Below are 21,277 nucleotides of genomic sequence, written 5' to 3' on the forward strand. Positions count from 1 at the left end.
CTGAGACCTAAAGCCCCTGTCACCATCACAGACCCTGAGAGAGTAAGTGATGCCACTCTCATTGTACGGCAATGTGGGAGCATGGCGGGTGGGGCAGGATGCTGGCGTGGGTGGAGCCAGGGCCACTTCCTTTCCCCTTGGGGCCCTGTCCGCCAGTCTTGCCCCAGCTTCAGGAGGAGTTGGAGCAGCCTGGCCCCAGCCCTGTGCGTTATCGAGTGAGCTGGTAAGAGATGTGACTTGGTGGGTAGGAGCCTCAGTGGAGCTGGGAATGTGCCTCTGGCTTGACGGGTATCAGGAAAGGAGGATGAGGAGCCAATGGGATTGAATAGGGTCAGGCCAGGCAGGGAGCAGGTGGCTGTTGCTGGAGAGCAAGCTGCCATGGCCTGAGGGGGCCTATGGGCTAGAGCTGATGGGGGAGCGGCCAGTATCTGTTCCTTTGTTATTTCTGATACTATTCAAAGCACCGGTGGAAAAAGCCGTTGAACCGCAGATTTCGCCCAGCAGTTAGCAGGGAAGTGGGCAGTCCTCCTCCCATCCCCAGCGCCTTATGTGTTCTATTTCTCCAACTTCCCCCCCCTCAGGTCCCAACTCCTGCTCATGCCTGTGGCCTTGGAAATGACCCTCCTTCTCTTCCTCTTTGGGAGTGTCTGGGTCCAAACCGTGAGCCCAGAGAACATAACTACTTCGCCAATGTCTGAATCCAGCACGTTATCTGGTTCTTCGACCTCAAATATCCATGAGACCACAACATTCACCTCATTGACATCCCATCTTACAAAGGTGGTTGACAGCACTGTGCACCCGACCTTCCCACCTTCCTCAACTTCTGATCCAGCCAGTGAGTTTTTATCCACTCTTGGGACTTCCCCTGCTGCCAGCAGTGACCTTGCTGCACCGAGGTTAATAAGCTCCCAGGAGCTTATGACCAAGAATTCATCGGTGCTCCCGGAAATCTTGGAAGCAACCAGTGTGCCTGCCCACCCAGTAATGGACTCTTCAGAATCCCACACTGTCACTGATACAATCATGGCAACTAGCTCTCTGGAGACCTTCAGTGGGACCAGGGGACCCTCTCTGATCACGGCAACTAGCTCTCTGGAGACCTCCAGTGGGACCAGGGGACCCTCTGTGACCACGGCAACTAGCTCTCTGGAGACCTCCAGTGGGACCAGGGAACCCATCACCACGGCAACTAGCTCTCTGGAGACCTCCAGTGGGACCAGGGGACTCTCTGTCACCACGGCAATTATCTTTCTGAAGCCCTCCATGGGGACCCGTGGCTCCACCATCTTTGGGGAAAAAATAGTCACCATAAGCAGTACATCCTTCCCCAAATTACATCCGGGGACAAATGTCACCCTGCTGGTGAGTGTGCTGCTGGTGGCCCTACTGGTGATCATTGTCCTCCTGTGCCTACTCCTGCTATGTGTCCGATGGAAGAAGCAGAGGACAGGAGTCCTGACACTAAGCAGGGGTGGGAAGCGCAACGGGGCAGGAGATGCCTGGGCTGGGCGAGCACAAGTGTCTGACGAGGAGGCCATGATAAAAACAGACGGAGTGTCTAGGGCTGACAAGGGCTCCGGGGTCCCCCAGGGAGAGGGGTCCGACCAGCGGTCTACACTCACCACTTTCTTGAATACACAGAAGTCTCATCAGGACTCCCTGCCGTTGGAGGATCTAAAAGCCCAGTCAGCCTCCAGCCTAAATGGGGAGAAAGAGCCACTGGTGGGCAGAGAGGACGGGGCTGTGGAAGCCTCTGTTCCTGATGGGCCAGAAGCGAGAGATGTGAAGGCCCCTTAGGGCTCGAGAATAACAAGACTCCCTATCATTACTTCCAAACCCATCATCACCCAGCATCCTTTGGGTTTTCGCGTAGTATCTTCACCCCGAATCCTTATTTGGCTTCTTAACCCTGGATCTTCTAGCCGGCATCCGCACCCAGCGCCTAGCCCAGTGCCGACGCCCACTGAGTGCTTGTAGACTGCGTGAACCAGACTTCCTCATCAACCCCTACTTCTCCCATCACATTTTCTCCAGGTTTTTGCCCTTGAGGCCAGCTGCTGACTTCTAGAATGCCAAACTTCCTTGACCTCAGATTTCTCAGAGGATTCCCCAGAGACACCAGAGTCTGGGGAGGAGAAGGAAAAGGCAACGCCGCAAACTCCCGCTTAGGATGACTCTGGAAAGTACATCTGGCCCCACAGATGAGGACAGTCCTACCGGGTCAGCCCACAAACCTCGTTTAACTCTGGGCCCCAGTGCTCTGTGCCGGGCCAGCCTGGAGCACAGGCTAGGTGGCATCACCTCGCTGTGCTCTTCGGAGGGTCTGTGACAGCACCTGGACTCTAGGCTGGCCCATGTTTCAAACCACCCCCTCTCACCCACCTCTAGACTGAGGCTGAACCCAAAGCTTCTTCTGAAGAACAGAGGTGAGAAGTGTTTCTGGGCAGGAGCAGTTCTTAGAAGTCTGAGCATCCACGTGGGTCCAGTCATGCGTACGGTTTGTATGCAAGAGGCAAGGACTTTGTGATGCTTGTGAAGGGTGGTGGCGAGTACAGATGGTGTGAGGGAGTGGGCAGGAAGGGCTGCAGAGGCTCAGATGCCATCCTGGGGAGCTGCTGAGAACACATGTGCTCTCATCTTTGCTCACATGGGGTGGAGGTAGGAGATTTAACTCCGTCTGTGATGGGCTTGAGAGAAGGGCTGCATGTGTGACCAAGTGTAGTTCTTCAGCTCAGCCGCAACATCCCTTCCTCAAAGAACCTCCCCTTCCAACTCCAACGTGCACACGAGAGACCCGAGAGACCTGGAGTGGGTCTTGCTGAGGCTGTTACATGTTTAATGTGTTGACGGTATCTCCTCTTCGGTTCTCCAAGGGGGATCGGTGAGAGTCAGCTGTGACAGGTCCCTGGAACCAGGAGGTGGAAAGGAGGGAGGGGACAAGACCCAACTGTGCTGTCTGTCTCTGAGGTCAGCCCAGGCCAGAGCCCAGGGCGCCGCAGGGACCAGAGGCCGTTGGTATTTCCCCAGGGCCAAGAGGAAATTTGCAAAGAGGAAGTTGTTGAGTCAGAAGGAACAGTGGCTGAGAGCAGACACATTGACCTACAGAGAGACCAAGGGACACCATGTGAGTGTGACTGCCAGGTAGCTTGGACTGGAGGGGATGCGGGAGACAGGGAAAGGGCCTGGATTGGTCAGTTCATGGAGTAGGGGAGGGATGGAGGAAAAGGGGCCAAAAGGGGCTGAAGATGTGCCCAGAGTTGTGCCACTTCTGCCTGGTCTGTGGGAACGGGCTGAGCTGGGGTGGAAATCCAGCCTTCACCACCCACGTCTGGATGCCTTCTCCTACTTCTCAAAATGCACTGTTTGGACCAATCGTCGCCCCAGGACAGCAGAAGTGAGTTCCAAAAGTCCCTTCGGGACACCGCAAATGTTGTCTTAGATTTGTCAAAACAACTGCCCCAATTTCAGGTTTAGAAAATATTGTTACTGAACTCAGAGACCACCAACTTCACACCTCCCACTCCCACTCGACACATGCAGTCATCTTCTGAACCATCACTGATTTCGGGGTCCTGGGCGCATCCTGAAGGAAATGGCAGGTGTGGGTGGCAATGGGGGTGGGTATTTTCTGGGCTCTTATAGAAGGAAGCAGTAAATATTATAAGGCTAAAAAGAAAGAAAAAAAGAGAAATAAGAAAGAAATATAAAACACCATAATAAGAGAGGACCAAACCTATCAGTTATGAAAAAGTTGTCAACTGTCTATTATATTTACAATGGTTGGGAAAAATCCTGTTTTCAAAAATTATATCATGACTTTGAAAAATGCCTACAATATAATGTTAAATGGTAAATTTAAGTAGGGAATAAAACTAGTTACTCATCTGTAAATACATATGATTCTAGTTTTGTAATAAACATGCAAAAACATAGACATTATAGAAAACGAAAAATTTGATGGAGATATCCCAAATATTTACTGCGGTTCTCTGTAAGGGTATGGGGTGATTTCTATTTTGTCCATACTCTTTTGTATTTTCCATATTGTATACAATAAATATTGATGACTTTTCTGATTTCAAAAATGTTAACAAAAAGGTGTTTGCGGGGGCTGGGGGTGTCTGGTTTGAGGAGGCTGGAAGGGTAGGATGGAGCCACGCTATGAAGGGCCCCACTCTCTCCTCTGGCCTCACTGCCCGGGTGCCAATTCCAGCTGATTCTTCTTGCAGGGTCCCTGGGAGCCCTCCCTTCTCTCCAGGCCCGTCACAGCCCGCCTGGGTCCTGCAGAGATTGCCCTTTTGGTTTCCTGAGTCCCGTCCCTTCCACCCTCTGCCCTTTCTAAAGGGCCACTCTGTCCAGATCACCCCTTCACCCTCTAAGGCCGTCAGGAGTCTATCTTCCTTAGCATGGAGTATAAGACCCCTTTAAGATCTGGCCCTCCCTCTCCTCTGCACACCCCTGCCTGGTCAGCCCTTGGCCCAAGAGTTATAAGCTCTCCAGCCTCATGAAATTCCTTGTAGTTTCCTGAATATACCATGTGCTTTTCTTGGGGTTAGGGGTATAGTAAAATAGCATTTTCCCCCTCTTGCAAAAGTTAATTACCAGAACATTCTAGTTTCTTAAATACCAGGATTCTCTCTCACACACACAACCATATACAGTGTCTTATTCTTTACCTTATATTTTAAAATGCATGTTTCTATTTTATATTCAAAAGGGCACATTATGATCGTAGTTACAAATACAGCTTTGCCATCTACCATGCAAATTCCAGATGGCAGGAGGATTTGGGTGGGGAAGGTCTTAAGAAATCTATTAATGTAATTCACTTTTGCAGACAGGAAAGGGGCCTCAGAGCATGGTTTTAAGGACATTTTATTTCTGAACATGGACAGTTACACCTAATTTTCTTCCGCATCCCCATTTCTGCCCCTTGACCACGTCCAGTTTGGCAGAACCTGTGAAGGATGGGTTACCGGGGGGCTGCAAGCACAGGTGACCGCCAGCAGCTCTGAGTGCTCCAGCTCTTGGGCTGAGGGAATGGGAAACACCTCTTCCTGAGCCCCAAGTTCAGTGACTGTGTCAGGAGGCAGATCAAGCTAGGACTGTTAACAAGACAAGAGAGGAATACAATCAGAAGGTTCTAAGACTCTCAAAGCAGTAACAAAAATAGACCCCAAATAAAAGTGGAGAGAAAACTTTCAAACTCTAAAAGGGTGTTGGCTGTGGGTGGCTATCCTGTTCTGGGGAGGTTTGGGGGCACGTCATTAGCCGTTGGAAACCCAGGGTATTTTGGAGATCATCTACTTGTCCCTGCCCATGAGCTGCCCATGAGTGCCTGTGTGCCTTAGCCCCCTGGGGTGCTCAGCACCTGCCTGCCCCGCTAGTGGCATCAGGACAGCTTCACTGGACCATGGCCCAGATCCCCAAAGCTGCCGGCCACTGAGAGGGCCACGTACTCCTGCATTTGTGCATGCTCTGCCTGAAGCCACACCCCCCCCCCCATCTTTCCCCACCACACACGCATCTTGACTTCCTGCCAAACTCCTCCTCAACCGTCAAGATGCAGATCAGATGTTACTGCTCTTGCTGCCTCCATCCCAGATATGGTATTTCTCCTCCACTCCCGCAGCCCCTCATGTGACAGCAGGAACAACTGGATTGTAATCATGTGAGGGTGTCCCTCATTCATTTTGTGTAGCCCCTCCAAATCCATCTATTGTCTTTGTGGTTCCAGAGTCCACAGGCTGGCATGCCTACCTAGTAGGTGTTTACTGAATGGAGAGGGTAAATGAATTAATGAACGGGCAAAAGGCAATTTTCAAGTAAGCCATGGCAAGATCAGACCTGTCTTTTGAACGAAACAGGCATCCGGGAGGATGGGCTGAAGGCATTGTGGCCCAAGAGGAGAGCATTAGTCTAGTCCAGGTTAGGTATAGTGGGAATCTGGTCCATCCGCTGCAAGGTGGGGGAAGGGGGCCCAAGTCCTGTGATTCCTGTGATTCTCCCGCCTCTGCTCCTCCACGTGATGTCACAGAGGCTACATGCAGGATGATAGGGGCCAGTCAGATCTGAAATATATTTATTCAGAGAAAAGATTTTTTTGAACTAATTGACCATTGAGGTGATGAGGGGAAAAAGGAGGTTAGACTCCAAGATTTCTATCTTGGGAGATGGAGGAGATGCTGCCATCATTTTGTGGAAACACAGAGAGATGGGCAGTTTTAGGGGAAAACATGGGTTCATTTTTAGAACTGTTAGGAGGGCTGTTAGAAGTAGAGGCCTGGAATGTGGGAAGGAAGTCAGAGCTGGAGATATAAAGGTCATCCTCTGATTGTAGACAGCAATTTAAATAATGCATAAACTATATCATTCATTGTGTAGAATGAGAGGGGAGAGAGCTGTGAAGAGAATCTTCATTTATTAGTCAGGGCAGGTTAACTGCTGTAACAAACAGCCCCCAAATTTCAGGGGTAAAACTCAAGAGAAGCTTTTTCCTTGTTCACGTAACAATTCAGTGCTCATATGTGGAGGGTGATCTTCCATAAGGTCATTCAGGAACCCAAGCTCCTTCCATCCTGTGGCTCTGTCATTATGGGGGAGGAGCACGGGCCAGGTCTGGAAGTGGCACGTATCACTTTTACTCACATTCCATTGGAAAGAATTCAGTCACATGGTGGCTTGCATGCAAAGGAGGCTGGGAAATGTAGTTCAGTCATGTGCCCAAGAGGAAAAGAGAAACAGTCCCACTACACTGAGGGGGCACCACAGTTTGAGGGCTGCCTGTAGGACGAAAGACCTGCATGAGACAGAAAAGATCCTTTAAGAGAGAAACCAGGAGAAAAGAATATCTAGGGGAAAAAGGGAGAAACTGCTTGAAGAAGGGCTGTCAGGAGCGGGTCTGGACTAGAGTGAGGCAAGCAAGGTGCTGAGGTGCAACATGAGGCTTGAGAGGAAGGCCTCCTTCAATTTTGTGCCCCAGGACACTTGCTTGCCTCACCCGAGTCCCAGTCCTGGCAGAGTCATGAGACAGAATTGGGAGAAGGCTGGGAAGAGGCCAGCGTCTGGCATTGCTGGTCCCAGCGACTTTAGCAAACAGTTCCGTTGAAGAAATGGGGTCCCCAACATTTCTGGGACAGGAAATTGCCTGATGTCCCAGTACAATGATTCACATTTTCCTGGCTTTCCTGTTCAGAAGCCTGGCTCTGATCTGCCCTTAAAGTACCTTGGGAAGAGGCAAGGGAAGGGAAGTAGAAATTCGCTGAGTTTTCTACTCTGTCACTCGCAGAGTTTTCTCACTTGTTTCTCAGTTGAAGCTGTGAGGTTGGTATTGTCCCATTTTACGACTAAGGAAATGGAGGCACAGAAAAAGGTAAAGAGGTATCGGAGATCAAGAAGGATGGTGTTCGCTTCAGCAACACCTACACTAAAATTGGACCAGTATAGAGATTAGCATGGCCCTGAGCAAGGCCTGACAAGCAAATGCGTGAAGCGGTCCATATTTTTACCTATGACTGAATCACTATGCTGCACACCAGAAACTTACACAACATTGTAAATCAACGCTACTTCAGTAAAAAAAAAAAAAAAAAAAAAAAAAAAGAAGGGCGAAAGTAGGATTTTCCCAGGTCACCATCAGAAAGGCTTTCCAGTCCTGACAGGGAGCCCAACCTGGGGCAGGGCTATAGGAGGCTGGGTGTAGAAAGAAAACAGGGCCTCCACTCAGAGAGGAGAGGACTTCTGAGTCATATGACTGAGAGTCCTGGAGGCAGGAGGGAGCGCCAGAGAACCAGGGAAGGGCTGAAGGGGCTGGTCAGGCGGGCCCCTCCCTCCTATCCCTCTGGCAGCCCCACCCCCCACCCCAGCCTCCAGCCTCTCCAAACGCTAGATCGAGCAGCGGACACACCAGTCGGGCAGCTCCAAGCTGTCATGGACCCTGAAGGTAAAGGAGCCTCCAAGACCTCTCTCCCAGGTTCCTGCACCACTATCCGCCCTTCTCCGGTCCATCCCCCATCCCAACAGATCTCCATCCCCAGCTCCCCTACCCCAAGACCAAGTCTCCTCTGGTCCCCATCTACTCTCTTACCTCCCCCATCTCTCTCCAACCTCTCTGAACCCAAGCTCTTCTTTTTCCCTCCAAAGGCCTATTCTCACTTTTTTTTCCCCCTTGTACATCGGGTCCCCAAATGAGCCTTGGGGAAGAAAGGGGCTTGAACCTCTGGAAACGTCAGAGTGGCCTGGAGTAGGCTGCGTCTCCTGGGGGCTCAAGGGGCCGGGTAGTGGGAGGCTGGAGCAGCAGCAGCTCTGGACTTTGCCCAGTCACTAGCCGCTCTGGAGGGAGCGAGGCAAAGTCCTGATCTATCCGCCGCGAGGTGGGGGAAGGGGGCCCGAGTCCTGTGATTCCTGTGATTCTCACGCCTCTGCTCCTCCACGTGATATCACGGAGGCTGTATGCAGGATGATAGGGGCCAGGCTCTGGAGTCAAACGGCCCCTGTTTGAATCCAGGCTCTACTGGAAACAGGCTGTGCGACCTTGAGCAAGTCGCCTGACTTCTCGGTGCCTCATTCCCTCGCCTCTGCAAAGTGACAGTAATAGTTCCCTGCTCACCAGTCTAGGGGGTGGGGAGGACAAATGACAAAAGCATGGAGGGCTCCTGCTAGTTTCACGGTCCCCTTCCTGAGCTTCTCCTTCCCTAGCTCTGACCTCCCTGCCCGAATCTGGGGCTTCCGCTGGCTCCACGCACCCTGCCCCTCTGGCGTGGCTGTTGAACCAGCTCTTGGGAGTCCAAATGGGTTCTTGGTTTAGAAATGATCTCAGAGTCTGAGCCTGGGTTCAAGTCCCATCCCTGCCACCTGCTAATTGTGTGAATTTGGACAAGATGCTTACTCCCTCACTGTGTTTTTCCTCACTGATAAAGTGAAAACAGTGTCTTGGGTTGCGGTGAGGATTAAATAAGATACCAGTGCCTGACACAGAAATCACTCGGTGTAGTTACGTTGGTGACGGTGTTGGTTCCTCAGGTCCACCTCTCCGGCTCTGAGCCCTCCCCAGATTCCAGGTCCATTTTTGGAAGGCGTGTGCACCCATTTCCACTTGGATACCTCTCTGCTATGTCAGACTCAAAGTCTTCCCCCTACACCAGCTCCACTTCTGTTCATGCCTCACTGTCTTCCTATCAGACTGGAAACTTTGGGGTCTCCCTTGATTGTTCACTCTCCCTTGAACCCCAATATCCAGACAGTTGCTGTGTCCTGTGGATTTACTTCCATGGAGTCACCTGAGTCTCTTCTCTTTCTGGACCCTCCTCCCTCTGGGGGAGGCTTCCTTTGCCTGGCGGCCTTCATTCGTGTTATGACGCTGATGTTTAACTCTGGGCCAAACCAGAAGAGTTAGCCCTGGGATCACTGACCTGCAGGCATTAAGCCAGGAGGGAGTAGTCGAGTCAAGGGGGTGGTCACAGGCGGGGGAGAGGAGGGACCAGGATAGAGCAGGGGCAGAAGCAGATGGCAGGCTGGTGGCCAAGGTGTGAGGGGGCGGGGCTGAACTAAAGCAGGAGGTCTGCAGGGTGGGAAGCAGTTGGCAGCCCCCTTTCTCCTCACTTACACTTTACCCCGCCTCCCTGCTTCCTTGTCCAGGATGTTGCAACAGCCTCCCAACTTACATCTTTCAAGAGCCCTAGGCAAAATTTAAACAGTGAAACTTCAAAGTCCATCTTGGATCATGTGACCTCTGATCAAAAGTTTTATGGATTTCCCATTGCCTCTTGAACAAGACCCTGTTTCCTGTCACTTAAGTCCTTTTCGGTCTGGCAGCGCCCTACCACTCAGCCCTCACTCTTGCTACTGTCCACGTGCGCGTGATCCCGCCCTTTCTCCTCCAGATGCCTTGGCATGCCTCCCACTGCCCGGCCTTTGCTCTCTCCCATTCTCTCTGCTTGTCAGGCCTTCCTCTCAGTCCAACACCAACCTATTCTCAGAGCCAACCTTTCTGAGCCTTCTCTTATTGCTCTTATATCTTAACGACAAGCCATCTCTCCTCACTCTGAAACCCTGTAGATCATTTTACCACTTGCGTGATGGGCAATCACATTTGGCTCTATTTAGAGGTTATTTCTCTTCTCTCAGAAGAGAAGAGGAAAAGAACATTTATATAGAAGCTGTAGGCTAACCAGCCTCTGTCTCCATCTGCTGTTTGCCAAATGGATCAACAAATAAATTGATGGGAAAACAAAGCTGCCTGGGTTCAAAGGCATCTGGCCGGGCATTGGCTCAGGTACTTTACATGAATCGCCTCGTTCCCTCCTCACTGCAGCCCTGTGATTTCCTCGTGCATCTGACTCAGAGAGGTTAGGGAATTGCCTACAGTCACCCAGCATGTAAGTGATGGAGTTGGGGCTCAGACCAGGCATTTCTGACCCCCCAGGGACAGAGCTCTGGAAGCCTGGGTGTGGCTTGCAGAACTCTTTGAATACTGATATTTAAAAATAATTTAAAACATAATTTAGTGCTCAGTGGGGTGAGGTGAGGTAAGCGAGGGAAGTCTGGGGCCAGGCTGCCTAGGCTTATGAGCCTGACTCCATACTTCCCAGCTGTGTGAACTTTGGGCAAGTTACTTGCCTTCTTAATGTCTCAGTTTCCTTATCTGTAAAACGGGAATAATAAGAGTACCAACCTCATAGGGTTGTTGTGAGGATTAAATGTGTCAATACATATAACAGGCTTGGAACAGTGCTTGGGAAGGACCATGAAATGCTCACTGTTATCATTATTACACATGATGTCTTGCCAGATTCGATGACAGACAAGTGGTAGCAGGCACCAGAGTTTTAAGAAAAACTTATAAATGCAACATCTTTAAAATTGACAACATCTATCTATTTAAGTTAATTTTTTTTCTGTAAATTGGGGAAAACCAGCATTACCTGGATTTAGCTGCACTTTTTCAGCCTTGTATAACATCACTGTTGCTGCCAGCACTGGCCCCATGGTTACACATCAAATTAAGAACAGAAACTTGTGATATTTGTTTTAGGTGCATTTGCAGACCCTGCCTTTGTGCCCAAAGGCACAAAGGATAGAGGGACCCCAAATTGGAAAGACCACCAAATTTGTGGCAACCCCACCCCCACAATGGGTCCTTGCTCACCAATTGAGAAAGAATGCTCAGTAGAGGCAGAGGGACAGAGTGAAAATAAAAGAGCTGCTTTATTGTTCAGAGAGAGAAGTGAAAAAAGCAAAAATGAAAACACTTGAGCAAGGAGCTGTCAGCGAGGTTGAGACAGCTCGAGCCCTTGACTGGCCCCGGGGTCTTTTACTGGACGGCTCTGCCCTGGTTATCTTCATTCTGGTTGGTGCCAATCATCTGTCACGGGCTCTTTCCTCCTCTGTAGCTCACCCCGAAAACAGAAACTTGGGCGAGAAGAGAGAGAACAAAGAAAGAGATACTGGGGTATGTCCTTGGGATTGATGCAGTGGTTGTGGAACATAAAATGTCTTGTTGTATGGCTGTGTCCTTGGAATCAAGGTGCCGGTCGTGGGATAAGAGAAACGCCTTTCTTTTTTTTTTAACAGCCTGGCACTTTCTTTCTGTTATTGTTAATCAGCCAGGGTTAGTAAGCCTGCCTAATCACCTCTCTCACATCCATCAAAGGCATGAACACGTGTTTATTAAACCACTAAAGGAAAGATGGAGGGATGGAAGTTCTGATTCTGGTCCTGTCCCTCCTGGTATTTGTCCCTCCGGAGACACTGCCTCGTTGGGGCAACATGGAAACAGGGTAAAAAAATCAGTCAACTACCCAGACAAGAAGAGCCAAAGTGCCAGTGGGGGAGAATCTTCAAATATTCTGCCAGAGTCTTCAGTTTATCTGTATCTTTTTCCATTCTTTGTTAAGAGAGAAGTGCAGGGCATTTCCCATGATGCTTTGGATGCCGTCAGAAACAAAGATGCCAATTTTAATAAAATTCTGGAGTCACCAATGAAGAAAGTATTGCCTAGAGAGATCAAAGTTACACCCCCACCGGATAAAACTATAGTCTCTGAAGTCCAGGCATCTGAGCGAATTTTTACAAATAACAACTGCAAGGATAAAAGGGGACAGGGTGTTACAGCTGTTTCCGCTGTGCAGCGGTTCCTCCTCCGGCAGCTGCAAAAACAGCCCTCCCATGGGCATCAGCTGCTAATTAGGAGAGCCCTTATTTTCAAAGCCACCCCGCAGGAATCCCTTTTTGTTGGAAATGCATAAGAGAGTTGGGGCCTAAAGAAAACCAGACGTGTTTATTTATTTTTCACAAACGGAACATGGAGTGTGTAACACTCTATGTCTACAAGAGGCGATCAGAACAGCTGATCGTGAATAAGGAGGTAAAAGAGAAACCCGTGCCAGTGGAGGCAGTGTGGTTCTAAAACTACCCTCTGTGGAGAGGGAAGGCCAGGTCCACGCTGATCATTTTCTAGCTCTGCTCTTTAGATAATTTCCCTTTGCATTTCTGAGCCTCAGTTCTCTGTCTCCAAATGATCTCTACGGTGAAGAAGGGCAGGCAGGACTGTGACAACATACAGCAAGTACCCTGCATCGGGTAGGTGCTGCTATTCGCTTCCTGGGGCTCTCAGCCCTGCTACAAATTAGAATTACGTTACCACATTCCAGACCAGTTATAGCAGAATCTCTGGGGGTGGGGCCCAGACAGGAGCATTTGGCGAAGCCCTCCAGATAATCTCATTGTGTAACTGGGGTTGCAAATCACTGCTTTACTCATCCCCAAAAAACTCCTTAACACTGTCTTAAGCGAGGGCCCTCTCTCTCCTTATTTATCTACTTATTTTACTTCTTCTTTATTTTAGAGAATTTCAAGAAGTAGAGAGGAAAGTGTGATGGACCCTCAGGTACCCATCACCCAGTCTCAACAACCGGCAGCTTTTGGCCAGTCCATGCCCATCCATACTCTTTCTAATTTCTGCCTTCCAGCACTACTTTAAAGTAAAACCAGCCCTTAAACCTTTTTCATACATAAACATCTCAGTATTTTATTATTTTAAATTATTATTAAAAGATAAGGACTTTTCTTTTTATTACAACCATAACCAACTTTATTAACTTTTTTTTTTAATGGAGGTACTGGGGATTGAACCCAGGACCTCATGCATATAAGCATGTGCTCTACCACTGAGCTATACTCACCCCTTCTTTTTTTAATTAACTTTTTTTTTAAATGGAGGCCGCACCAACTTTGAACAAATTTCCTTAACGTTACCAAATACCCAGTCAGTGTTCAGATTTTCAGTTGTTTCGTAAATGTGCTAATTCGGTTTCAGTTTGTTTGTTTAAAGTAGGATCCAAATAAGATCCATACGTTGTGACTGGTTCGGATGTGTTTTAAGATTCTTTTAATCTTTTGTTTTCTTGGCAACGTATATGTTAAAGAAAGTAGGTTATCTTCTGTAGAGTTTCCTACGGTCTGAATTTTGCTGGTTGTATCCTTGTGGTATAGTTTGACATGTTCCTCTGTCCTGGTTTTCTTGTAAATTGATATATATAAAAAAAAAGCCTAAAAGTCGGATCTGACTTTGGTTCAGCTGTTTTGGCAAGCGTATTGCATGGGTAGGGGTCTGTTATCCCATCAGGAGCACCCAGTGTCTGGTCATCTTTCTTCTCCATGTTGGCCTTTGATCCAATACGTGAATCCACTGGGTCTTGCAAAATGGTTCCCGCCTTTTGGCAGAGCATTGGTTCTTGTTTGTTTATTAAAGTGGACAATTCAAAGCTTTTTAGTAAATTCACCGAGTTATGCCGCCATCACCATAGACCATTTTCATTACTGCAGTAAGATCCCACGCTGTTTCCAGCCCCAAACAACCACTATTCTGATGTCTGTTTCTCTCAGTTTGCCTTTTCTGGATGTTGCATATAAACGGAGGTATAAAATATGTGGTCTTGGGTAAGCACTTGTTCTTAACTGTTCTGTGCATCTAATCCCAGGGGGAGCTTTTCCAAAACCTGGATGCGTGGGAACTGCCCCCGAAAGATTCTGGTTCGGTTGGAATGGGTCTGAGCAGCAGTCTGACAAGCTCCCCAGGTGATTCCAATGTGCAGCCCAGGCGGAGGGCTCTGCTTTCCCAACTTCTGCCCAAAGGCGCAGTCCACACCTACTGCCACCACTTCCTCGCCTCCCATCTACTCCTTCACCATGACAGTGGGGCTCCTGCCCCCACTGCTGGGCACTCAGACTGCCCTGGCAATGGGCCCCAGGGGCTAAGTGCAGTGCCTACTCTCAACCTTCCTTCAACCTGCTTCTGCTCACAACCCGATGAGCAACACTTTCCTCCTTCTAGACACCCGCTCCCTCCTGGTGGGGCTTCTGTTTTCACAACCACACCTCTGTGTGTCCTGTAAAGTCTGCTGTTTCCCACAGCCCTTCTCTTTCACCCTGCCCTGGTGATCTTACCCACTCAGCCGCCGTCCACACATGAGGGCGGCTCCCAATTCTCCATTCTTCACCCCCAGTTCTCTTCTAAACTCCAGAACCCTTCTTCTACCTGCCATCTGGACACGGCCACCCATGCTTCCTGCTGGCATCTCGACCTCAACATCTGCAAAACCATTCTTTTCCCCCAGCTCTGCCGCTTATAAGCGCTGTCACCAGGGGGCGACACAAGGACACCCCCCCAACCCCCCACCCCCGACCTGGCTTCTGTTACTTGTAAAATGGGAATGACCCCCTGTGATGAGTTTCTGACCCAGGAGCCAGAGAACTGTGGTGCCCAGGGAGGGCCCACCACAGGTGCTCAGGCCTTGTGGGTTGCTGACTTCCGTGGTACCCATCCTCCACCCCAACCTACTCCTCCCCGAACAATTCTCTGTGCCAGTTTTCAGCTACCCAGGACAGAAACCCAAGGCTTCCGCGCCTCATTAGCTGCTAATTCCAGAAGGTTCTACCTCAGAAACAACTCTTCCATTTGCCCCTGCTCTCTTTTCCTATGGTTTCTGGCCAAATTCAGGGCTTTATCATTTTTTGTCTGGCTGATTGCCCCAGCCTTCTTTGGCCTCCCAGCTCATCTCCAGTTGGTAGCTGAAGTGACCTTTCTAGAACAAAATCATAATCATATGATTCCCCTCCTTAAAATTCTGTGTTGGCTCCTGGGATCAGTCCAAATTCCTCAGCTAATGGGTTTAGTCTTTTTTTTTTTCACTCTGGTCTTCACCTCTGACATTTCTCTCATGAATCTTACTCAGCCCTCCCTCACCTCCTCTCTCTCTCTCTTCTTGCTTTGGAACCTTGAACACTTGCTCTTCCAGCCTGAAATGTCTTGCCTGCCCTCCTCCCCACCTCCACCTCTACCTGGCACACATTACTCATCCTTCAAGGCCACTAAAATGACCCCCTTCCTCAGGGACATTTAGTCATTGTTTCCTCCTCGCTCCTATGACGCTTGGTAAATGCTTCGGTCATTCCATCAGCAAACATCTACTATGTGCCAGTGTTCCTGACGGCTTTGCAAACATTAACTCCCTTAATTTTTGTGAGAGGCCTATGAGGTGATTCGTGTTATTATCTCCATTACAGCTGAGGAACTGTAGGCCTCCAAAAGGCTGAATCACTTGCCCAAGATCACTTAGCTGAAGGCTGCCAGACGCAGTATTGGAAGCCAGGCCCAGTTGACACAGAGTCTGGGTTCTGATTCTTTCCATTGTGTGGCCTCTCTGCTTGGATAAGTATCATCAAATCCTGGGGAGGGGGATAGCTTAGTGGTAGAGCGTGTGCTTAGCATGCATGAGGTCCTGGGTTCAATCTGCAGTACCTCTATTAAAATAAATAGATAAATAAGCCTAATTACCTCCCCTCCCCCACAACAAACAAACAAACCCTTAGTATTAAGCTAAACAATATGAAGTTGCCAGTAGTTGACCGTTTTTGACCCATACAAGCAGCACATTTGTCTGGTTCAGTGTGCTAAGAATTTGGGATACAGCAGAAAACTCAGCGGATGTCTTGGCCCCAGAGAGAAAACACCAGCAGACAATGACGGTAGTGGACAAACAAGGAGCGGAGTGAGCATGGGACCTGATGTAGGAGGCCTGTGAGAGCCCCCCTGCCCAGGAAGTGATGTCTAAGGGAAGACCTGAAGAGGAGTGAGACGGGAAGGGGGAGTTTGGGGTCAAGGTGAGGGAAGGGACTTCCAGGCAGAGGCGCCACCTTGGAACAGCATCGGCAAAGGCCTGAAAGCTCAGAGAAAGAGCTGCCCACTCATTCACCCAGCAGTTAGTACCTGGCACAGAGCTGGTGCTCAACAAGAATTTGTCAAAAGAATAAATGAAAAATGAAGAGAAGTCAAGACAGCTGGTGTTACTGCAATGAAATTGGGCTTTTAAGCAGGAGAGTGATCCACTCAAATTTCCTTTTTTATTGTTTGACTTTAAAGTCAGGTTTAATGAAGTAGAACCACAGACAGTAAAATTCACTCTTCTCGGTGTAAAGTTCTATGAGTCTTGACAAATACATCAGTATTGTAGCTACCGTCAGGGACAAGATTCGTTCAATCACATCCCCAAACTTGGAGCTGCCCCTTTATGGACAGCCCCTCCCCCACCCCTAGGCAACCACTGGTCTATTCTCTGTTGCTATTTCTTTTTCTTTTTCTTTTCTTTTGCCTTTTCTAGAATATAGTCATATAGATGGACTCAAATAGCATGTCGCCTTTTGAATCTGGCTTCTTTACTTCTGAGATGCATGCCTATTGTGCGTATCAGTAGTTGGTTCCTCTTTTTATTGCCAAGCAGAATTCCATTGTATAGATGCATCACGGATTGTTTATCCAACACTCACCAGTCGAAGGATTGAAATTCACTTTAAAAAGCCAACATCCCTGCACCTGGTCTGAATGGAGAGCGGGGCCTCTGGATCTCGGCTGTTTGTCGCTTTCACTGACTTTATTCCCAGCACCTGGCCAGGGCACAGATGGCTCTGAGTGAGGAATGGAAGCCACTTGGGCAGCTGTGGGAGAGAACGTGGGGAAAGAGGGTCAGGTGCAGTCACTGAGGTCTGTGGCTGAGGGTGGGGAGTGGGGGTGAAGACTGGATGCTTGGTTTGGGGAAGAACAGCTGGACAAGGAGGGCCTGCTTCTGAGAGTAGAGCAAGCCAGAATGCTTGGCCTTAACTTCAACTTGGAGCAAAAGTGGGGGAAACAAAACAAAACAAAATGACCACCCCTTCACATTTGCTAGCTAATTGTCTCCCCCTCCCCCTGGAAGCTAAGTCCGTCTATGGAACCGCCCATGAGGCTGCAGGTCTTCCTTTGGCCGGCAGATGGCGATGTTGCACCGTGCCTGAGCTCGGTCTCTGCGGTCACCTTTCAACAGGCGCATTAGTGCCGCAGGCGGGCGGGCAGGACCTTGTCTATAATTCATTTTACAGGCAAAGGACTCGCTTCCACTCCTGAAGCTGTGTCTCTCAGAGCAGGGTCTCAAACCAATTTCCCTGTGCTCTTTCCTCCTTGTACAGCTCCCACCTCTAGAGATGCCTTTTTTTTTTAAACATCCGGTGAGGGAGGGGTCATCAACCTAGAAGGCAAAGGCGGAGGGACAGATGGCCATGGCCACAAGACTTGGTTGGTTTTATTCTGCTGTCAGTTTGCTGTGTGACCTCAGCCGACTTGCCTTTCCTCTCTGGTCTCAGTCTCCATGTCTGTAAAAAGCTGAGCTTCCAGCTTTAAATTTCCTTGGTGCTAGAGACGACTGGGATGGAAGAGACACTGCCCACATTCTTCTGGGGCTTCAGCTAGTAAATAACCGACCTTTCTATGCAAGGTAGATGGAAAGGCTATAGAGTGACTTTCAGGCCAGTGCGTTTCTCTTCTAGTCAGTGAATAGCTGTTGACCCAGTACTACGTTTACCAGGTAAAATACAGGGCACTCAGTTAAGCTGGAATTTAAGATAATTGATGACAGATAATTTTTAAGGACAAGTATGTTCTAAACATGGCCTAGAATATATACTAAAAAATTTTTGATGTTTGTCAGAAATTTAAATTTAACTAGGTGTCCTGTATTTTAATTTGGTCAATCTGGCAACCTGGTCCAGCCCACCAGGCCCTCCCCATGCCCTAGCCCCTCTCCTGAGACCCCCAGATCTTCACTCTGATTGGCTAGTGCTCAATTCAGTTGGTTGGTAAATATTTTGACAATCACCCCTGACTACAAGAAAGGAAGCCCAAATGTAACGCTGTGCTCTCTCTTTCTCTCCCAGGCCTCGCGCTCCTGCTGCCCCCTGCCACTCTGGCCACCCTGGCAGACAGCTGGCTCCGGGAGGACTGCCCGGCCCTCAACCACGTGGCATTGGTCACAGGGGCAGCCCCTGCGCAGGCGGTGCTGTGGGCCAAGTCCCCTGGGATGCTGGCTGGGAGGCCTTTCTTTGATGCCATCTTTGCCCAAGTCAACTGCCAGGTCTCCTGGTTCCTCCCCGAGGGATCAAAGCTGGTGCCTGTGGCCAAGGTGGCCGAGGTCCGGGGCCCTGCCCACTGCCTGCTGCTGGGAGAGCGGGTGGCCCTTAACACATTGGCCCGTTGCAGCGGCATTGCTAGCGCTGCCGCCGCGGCTGTGGAGACGGCCAGGGGGACCGGCTGGACTGGGCACGTGGCTGGCACGAGGAAGACCACGCCAGGCTTCCGGTTGGTGGAGAAGTATGGGCTCCTAGTGGGCGGGGCTGCCTCCCACCGCTACAACCTGGAAGGGCTGGTGATGGTGAAGGACAACCACGTTGTGGCAGCTGGTGGTGTGGAAAAGGTGTCTGTCTGTCCAGCCGAGCCCCTGCCTTGGCCCTGCTCCAACCCCCTATCACAGCCCTTCCCCTCTACTGGGGACCCCCAGCCACTCCCTGGCAAATAGTGATGGCCTGGGAGCTGGGGGATGCAAGACTCCTCAACCCCTCAGTGGTTCCATCTATAAAATGAGGGGTTGGACTTGCTTCTTTGGCAACGTTCTTCTGCTGGTAGGTGTGATGTTCAGGAGGAAAGGACAAACTATTGGGAGCCGAGTGTTGATGGCCCAACGACCTTGGGCAGGTCACTCTAACTCCCTGGACCTGTTTCCCATCTGTGAAAATGTTCTTTTTTTTTTTTTTTAATTGAAGTATAGTCTATTTACAATGTTGTGTTACAGCATAATGATTCAGTTATACATATATATATATTCCTTTTCATATTCTTTTTCATTATAGGCTATTACAAGGTATTGAACATAGTCCCCTGTGCTGTACAGTAGGACCCTGTTGTTTATCTATTTTATATATAGTAGTTAGTATTTGCAAATTTCCAAACTTCCAATTTAACCCTACCCCACCTCCTACCCGGCTGGTAACCATCCATCCCTCTGTGAAAATGTTCTTTTTTAATGGAAGTACTGGGGATTGAATCCAGGACCTCGTGCATTCTAAGCATGTGCTCTACCATTGATCTATTTCCCTCCCCCCCGAAAATGTCCTTGAAGACCCCTTTCATTCTTAATATTCTCAGTCAGTTGAACTAGATCTAAATGCCAAATATTGCTGAATTTGGCTATTTTTTTGACCCACAAAAGTGATGATTTCATGGAGTTTCACCAAATATGAAAGAAGCCATTTTGATGCCTTGTTTCGTCATTAACTCCAAGCTCATTATGCATCTGGAGCTGCTCCAATGCCAGCCCATCTATCCCTGGGGCTGGGTGCCACCCATTCTCACTGTCACCCTCCCGGCCTGGCAGGCCGTGCGGGGGGCCCGGCAGGTGGCCGACTTCGCCCTGAAGGTGGAGGTGGAGTGCGGCAGCCTGCAAGAGGCTGTGGCAGCGGCCGAGGCCGGAGCGGACCTCGTCCTGCTGGACAACTTCAGGCCTGAGGTGAGGCGGGTCTGCTTCCCTGGGAAGGGGGCATGTTGGGGCCTCTCATCTCTCCTTGGCTTGTGTCCCGCAGGAGCTGCACCCCACGGCCAAGGCGCTGAAGGCCCGGTTCCCGCGTGTGGGCGTGGAGGCCAGCGGGGGGGTCAATCTGAGCAACCTTCCTCAGTTCTGTGGGCCCCACATCGACGTCATCTCTTTGGGGATGCTGACCCAGGCTGCCCCGGCCCTCGATTTCTCCCTCAAGCTGTGTGCTGAAGGGGCCATTCAGGTACCCGAAACCCACCGGTCCTAAAGTCCAAGAGGCTACACTGGCAGTGGGATAACATGGTTCCATGGGACCCTCAAGGTTTCACATCTTGAAGTACCGTGGCTGACAGGACACTCTCGGCATTAGCCTGGGCTGAGATCCAGCTCTGCCACGTGCTGCTTGTGTGACCTTGAAGGATTGACTTCACCTCTGCTCACCTCGGTTTCCTCGTCTGTAAAATGGGTCTGATCAACCTCATGGATTTCTTTGGGTGATAATTAACACAGAGTAAGTGCTCAGTAAATGTTAGAAATTACCATCATTCATCTAAGACCCACTTTTTTCCCACACACCACCTTCTCTGAAGTCACCTTTAACGGATGGTGTATAATGGTCACTGTCATCTGGGCATCTGTTGTCACATAGCCATTGTGGCCTGTACTTGCAGCGTGTAGATAAAACATAGTAACAGTCTCTGTGGAAATAAGTCCAAAAGTATAAACTAGAAATTGCAAATGATAAGAAAGCATTGGTCACAGTTTGACAGTTTTCTTTTTGAGCGATGGTAGTTGTGTTTTACAATCAATGGCATCTTACACTTGAGGATATTTGGCATCGGGTCTGAGATTCAGCTGGAGTATCACACCCGGTTGATGCCCATGTTGGACTGGTTACTAAGTATTTTGCTTCTCACCTCTGGCTACTGTTACCACTTCTTTAGTTGGAGGTGAGAACCTGTTTATCCCTCATTTCCCAGGGTCCTCAACAAACTCCACCATGCATCCTTCCCCAAGTGAAACCCCTATTTTGTGCTGAAGGCCTTTTGGGGTTTGTTTCCAAAGGGCTGTCATTAGATGGGACAGGTACAGAGCAGCCAGGGCCAGAGCAAAGGTCAGTTAGGGAGTAAGGGGTGGGGTGGGGTGGGAGTCCGTGTTCAGGGGTCAAAATTCCTTCCATGCTAAGTCAGGACTCAAATGTCTACGCAGAGGATTTAAGTCCAGCCCCCTAAACATACACACACACACACACACACACACACCCCTGAGGTCTTGCCCACCTGTGCGGCCACTCCTACCCTCACCTCAAGCCTAGGGTTTGCCTCTCTTTAACCTTTCTGGGGTGGCTGTGTGAGTTCCCAAGGGTGAGGGTGGTCCCCGAC

At 49.7% G+C, this 21,277-nt stretch overlaps 2 protein-coding genes and 1 non-coding gene across 3 annotated transcripts; all 3 read left to right on the top strand.

The window, feature by feature from the left end:
- The first annotated feature begins 81 nt into the window (after positions 1-81).
- SPN (sialophorin) lies at positions 82-4,088 on the top strand. The gene is made up of 3 exons (XM_014556611.2): positions 82-88; positions 157-223; positions 582-4,088. Exons 1-3 carry the CDS (start codon positions 82-84, stop codon positions 1,798-1,800), a joined length of 1,293 nt encoding a protein of 430 aa, XP_014412097.2. The 3' UTR covers positions 1,801-4,088.
- A 3,317-nt stretch (positions 4,089-7,405) lies between these two features.
- Positions 7,406-7,509, top strand: LOC116657689. The gene has a single exon (XR_004312885.1). It is a non-coding gene; the product is annotated as a U6 spliceosomal RNA (small nuclear RNA).
- Positions 7,510-7,789: 280 nt separating this feature from the next.
- Positions 7,790-20,444, top strand: QPRT (quinolinate phosphoribosyltransferase). The gene is made up of 4 exons (XM_006181515.3): positions 7,790-7,945; positions 18,247-18,782; positions 19,740-19,871; positions 19,945-20,444. The coding sequence occupies exons 1-4, from the start codon at positions 7,933-7,935 to the stop codon at positions 20,161-20,163; spliced, it is 900 nt and encodes a 299-aa protein (XP_006181577.1). The 5' UTR covers positions 7,790-7,932; the 3' UTR covers positions 20,164-20,444.
- Positions 20,445-21,277: the final 833 nt, after the last annotated feature.

Source organism: Camelus ferus, chromosome 18 (genome assembly GCF_009834535.1).
Source record: "Camelus ferus isolate YT-003-E chromosome 18, BCGSAC_Cfer_1.0, whole genome shotgun sequence".
NCBI classification, from domain to species: domain Eukaryota; kingdom Metazoa; phylum Chordata; class Mammalia; order Artiodactyla; family Camelidae; genus Camelus; species Camelus ferus.

Bases quoted from the DNA above. Each gene is read 5' to 3' on its own strand.
- QPRT (XM_006181515.3), top strand. The intron at 18,783-19,739 runs GTGTCTGTCTGT...CCGGCCTGGCAG, and splicing joins CAGCTGGTGGTGTGGAAAAG to GCCGTGCGGGGGGCCCGGCA. The intron at 19,872-19,944 runs GTGAGGCGGGTC...TGTGTCCCGCAG, and splicing joins TGGACAACTTCAGGCCTGAG to GAGCTGCACCCCACGGCCAA.
- SPN (XM_014556611.2), top strand. The intron at 224-581 runs GTAAGAGATGTG...CCCCCCCCTCAG, and splicing joins GTGCGTTATCGAGTGAGCTG to GTCCCAACTCCTGCTCATGC.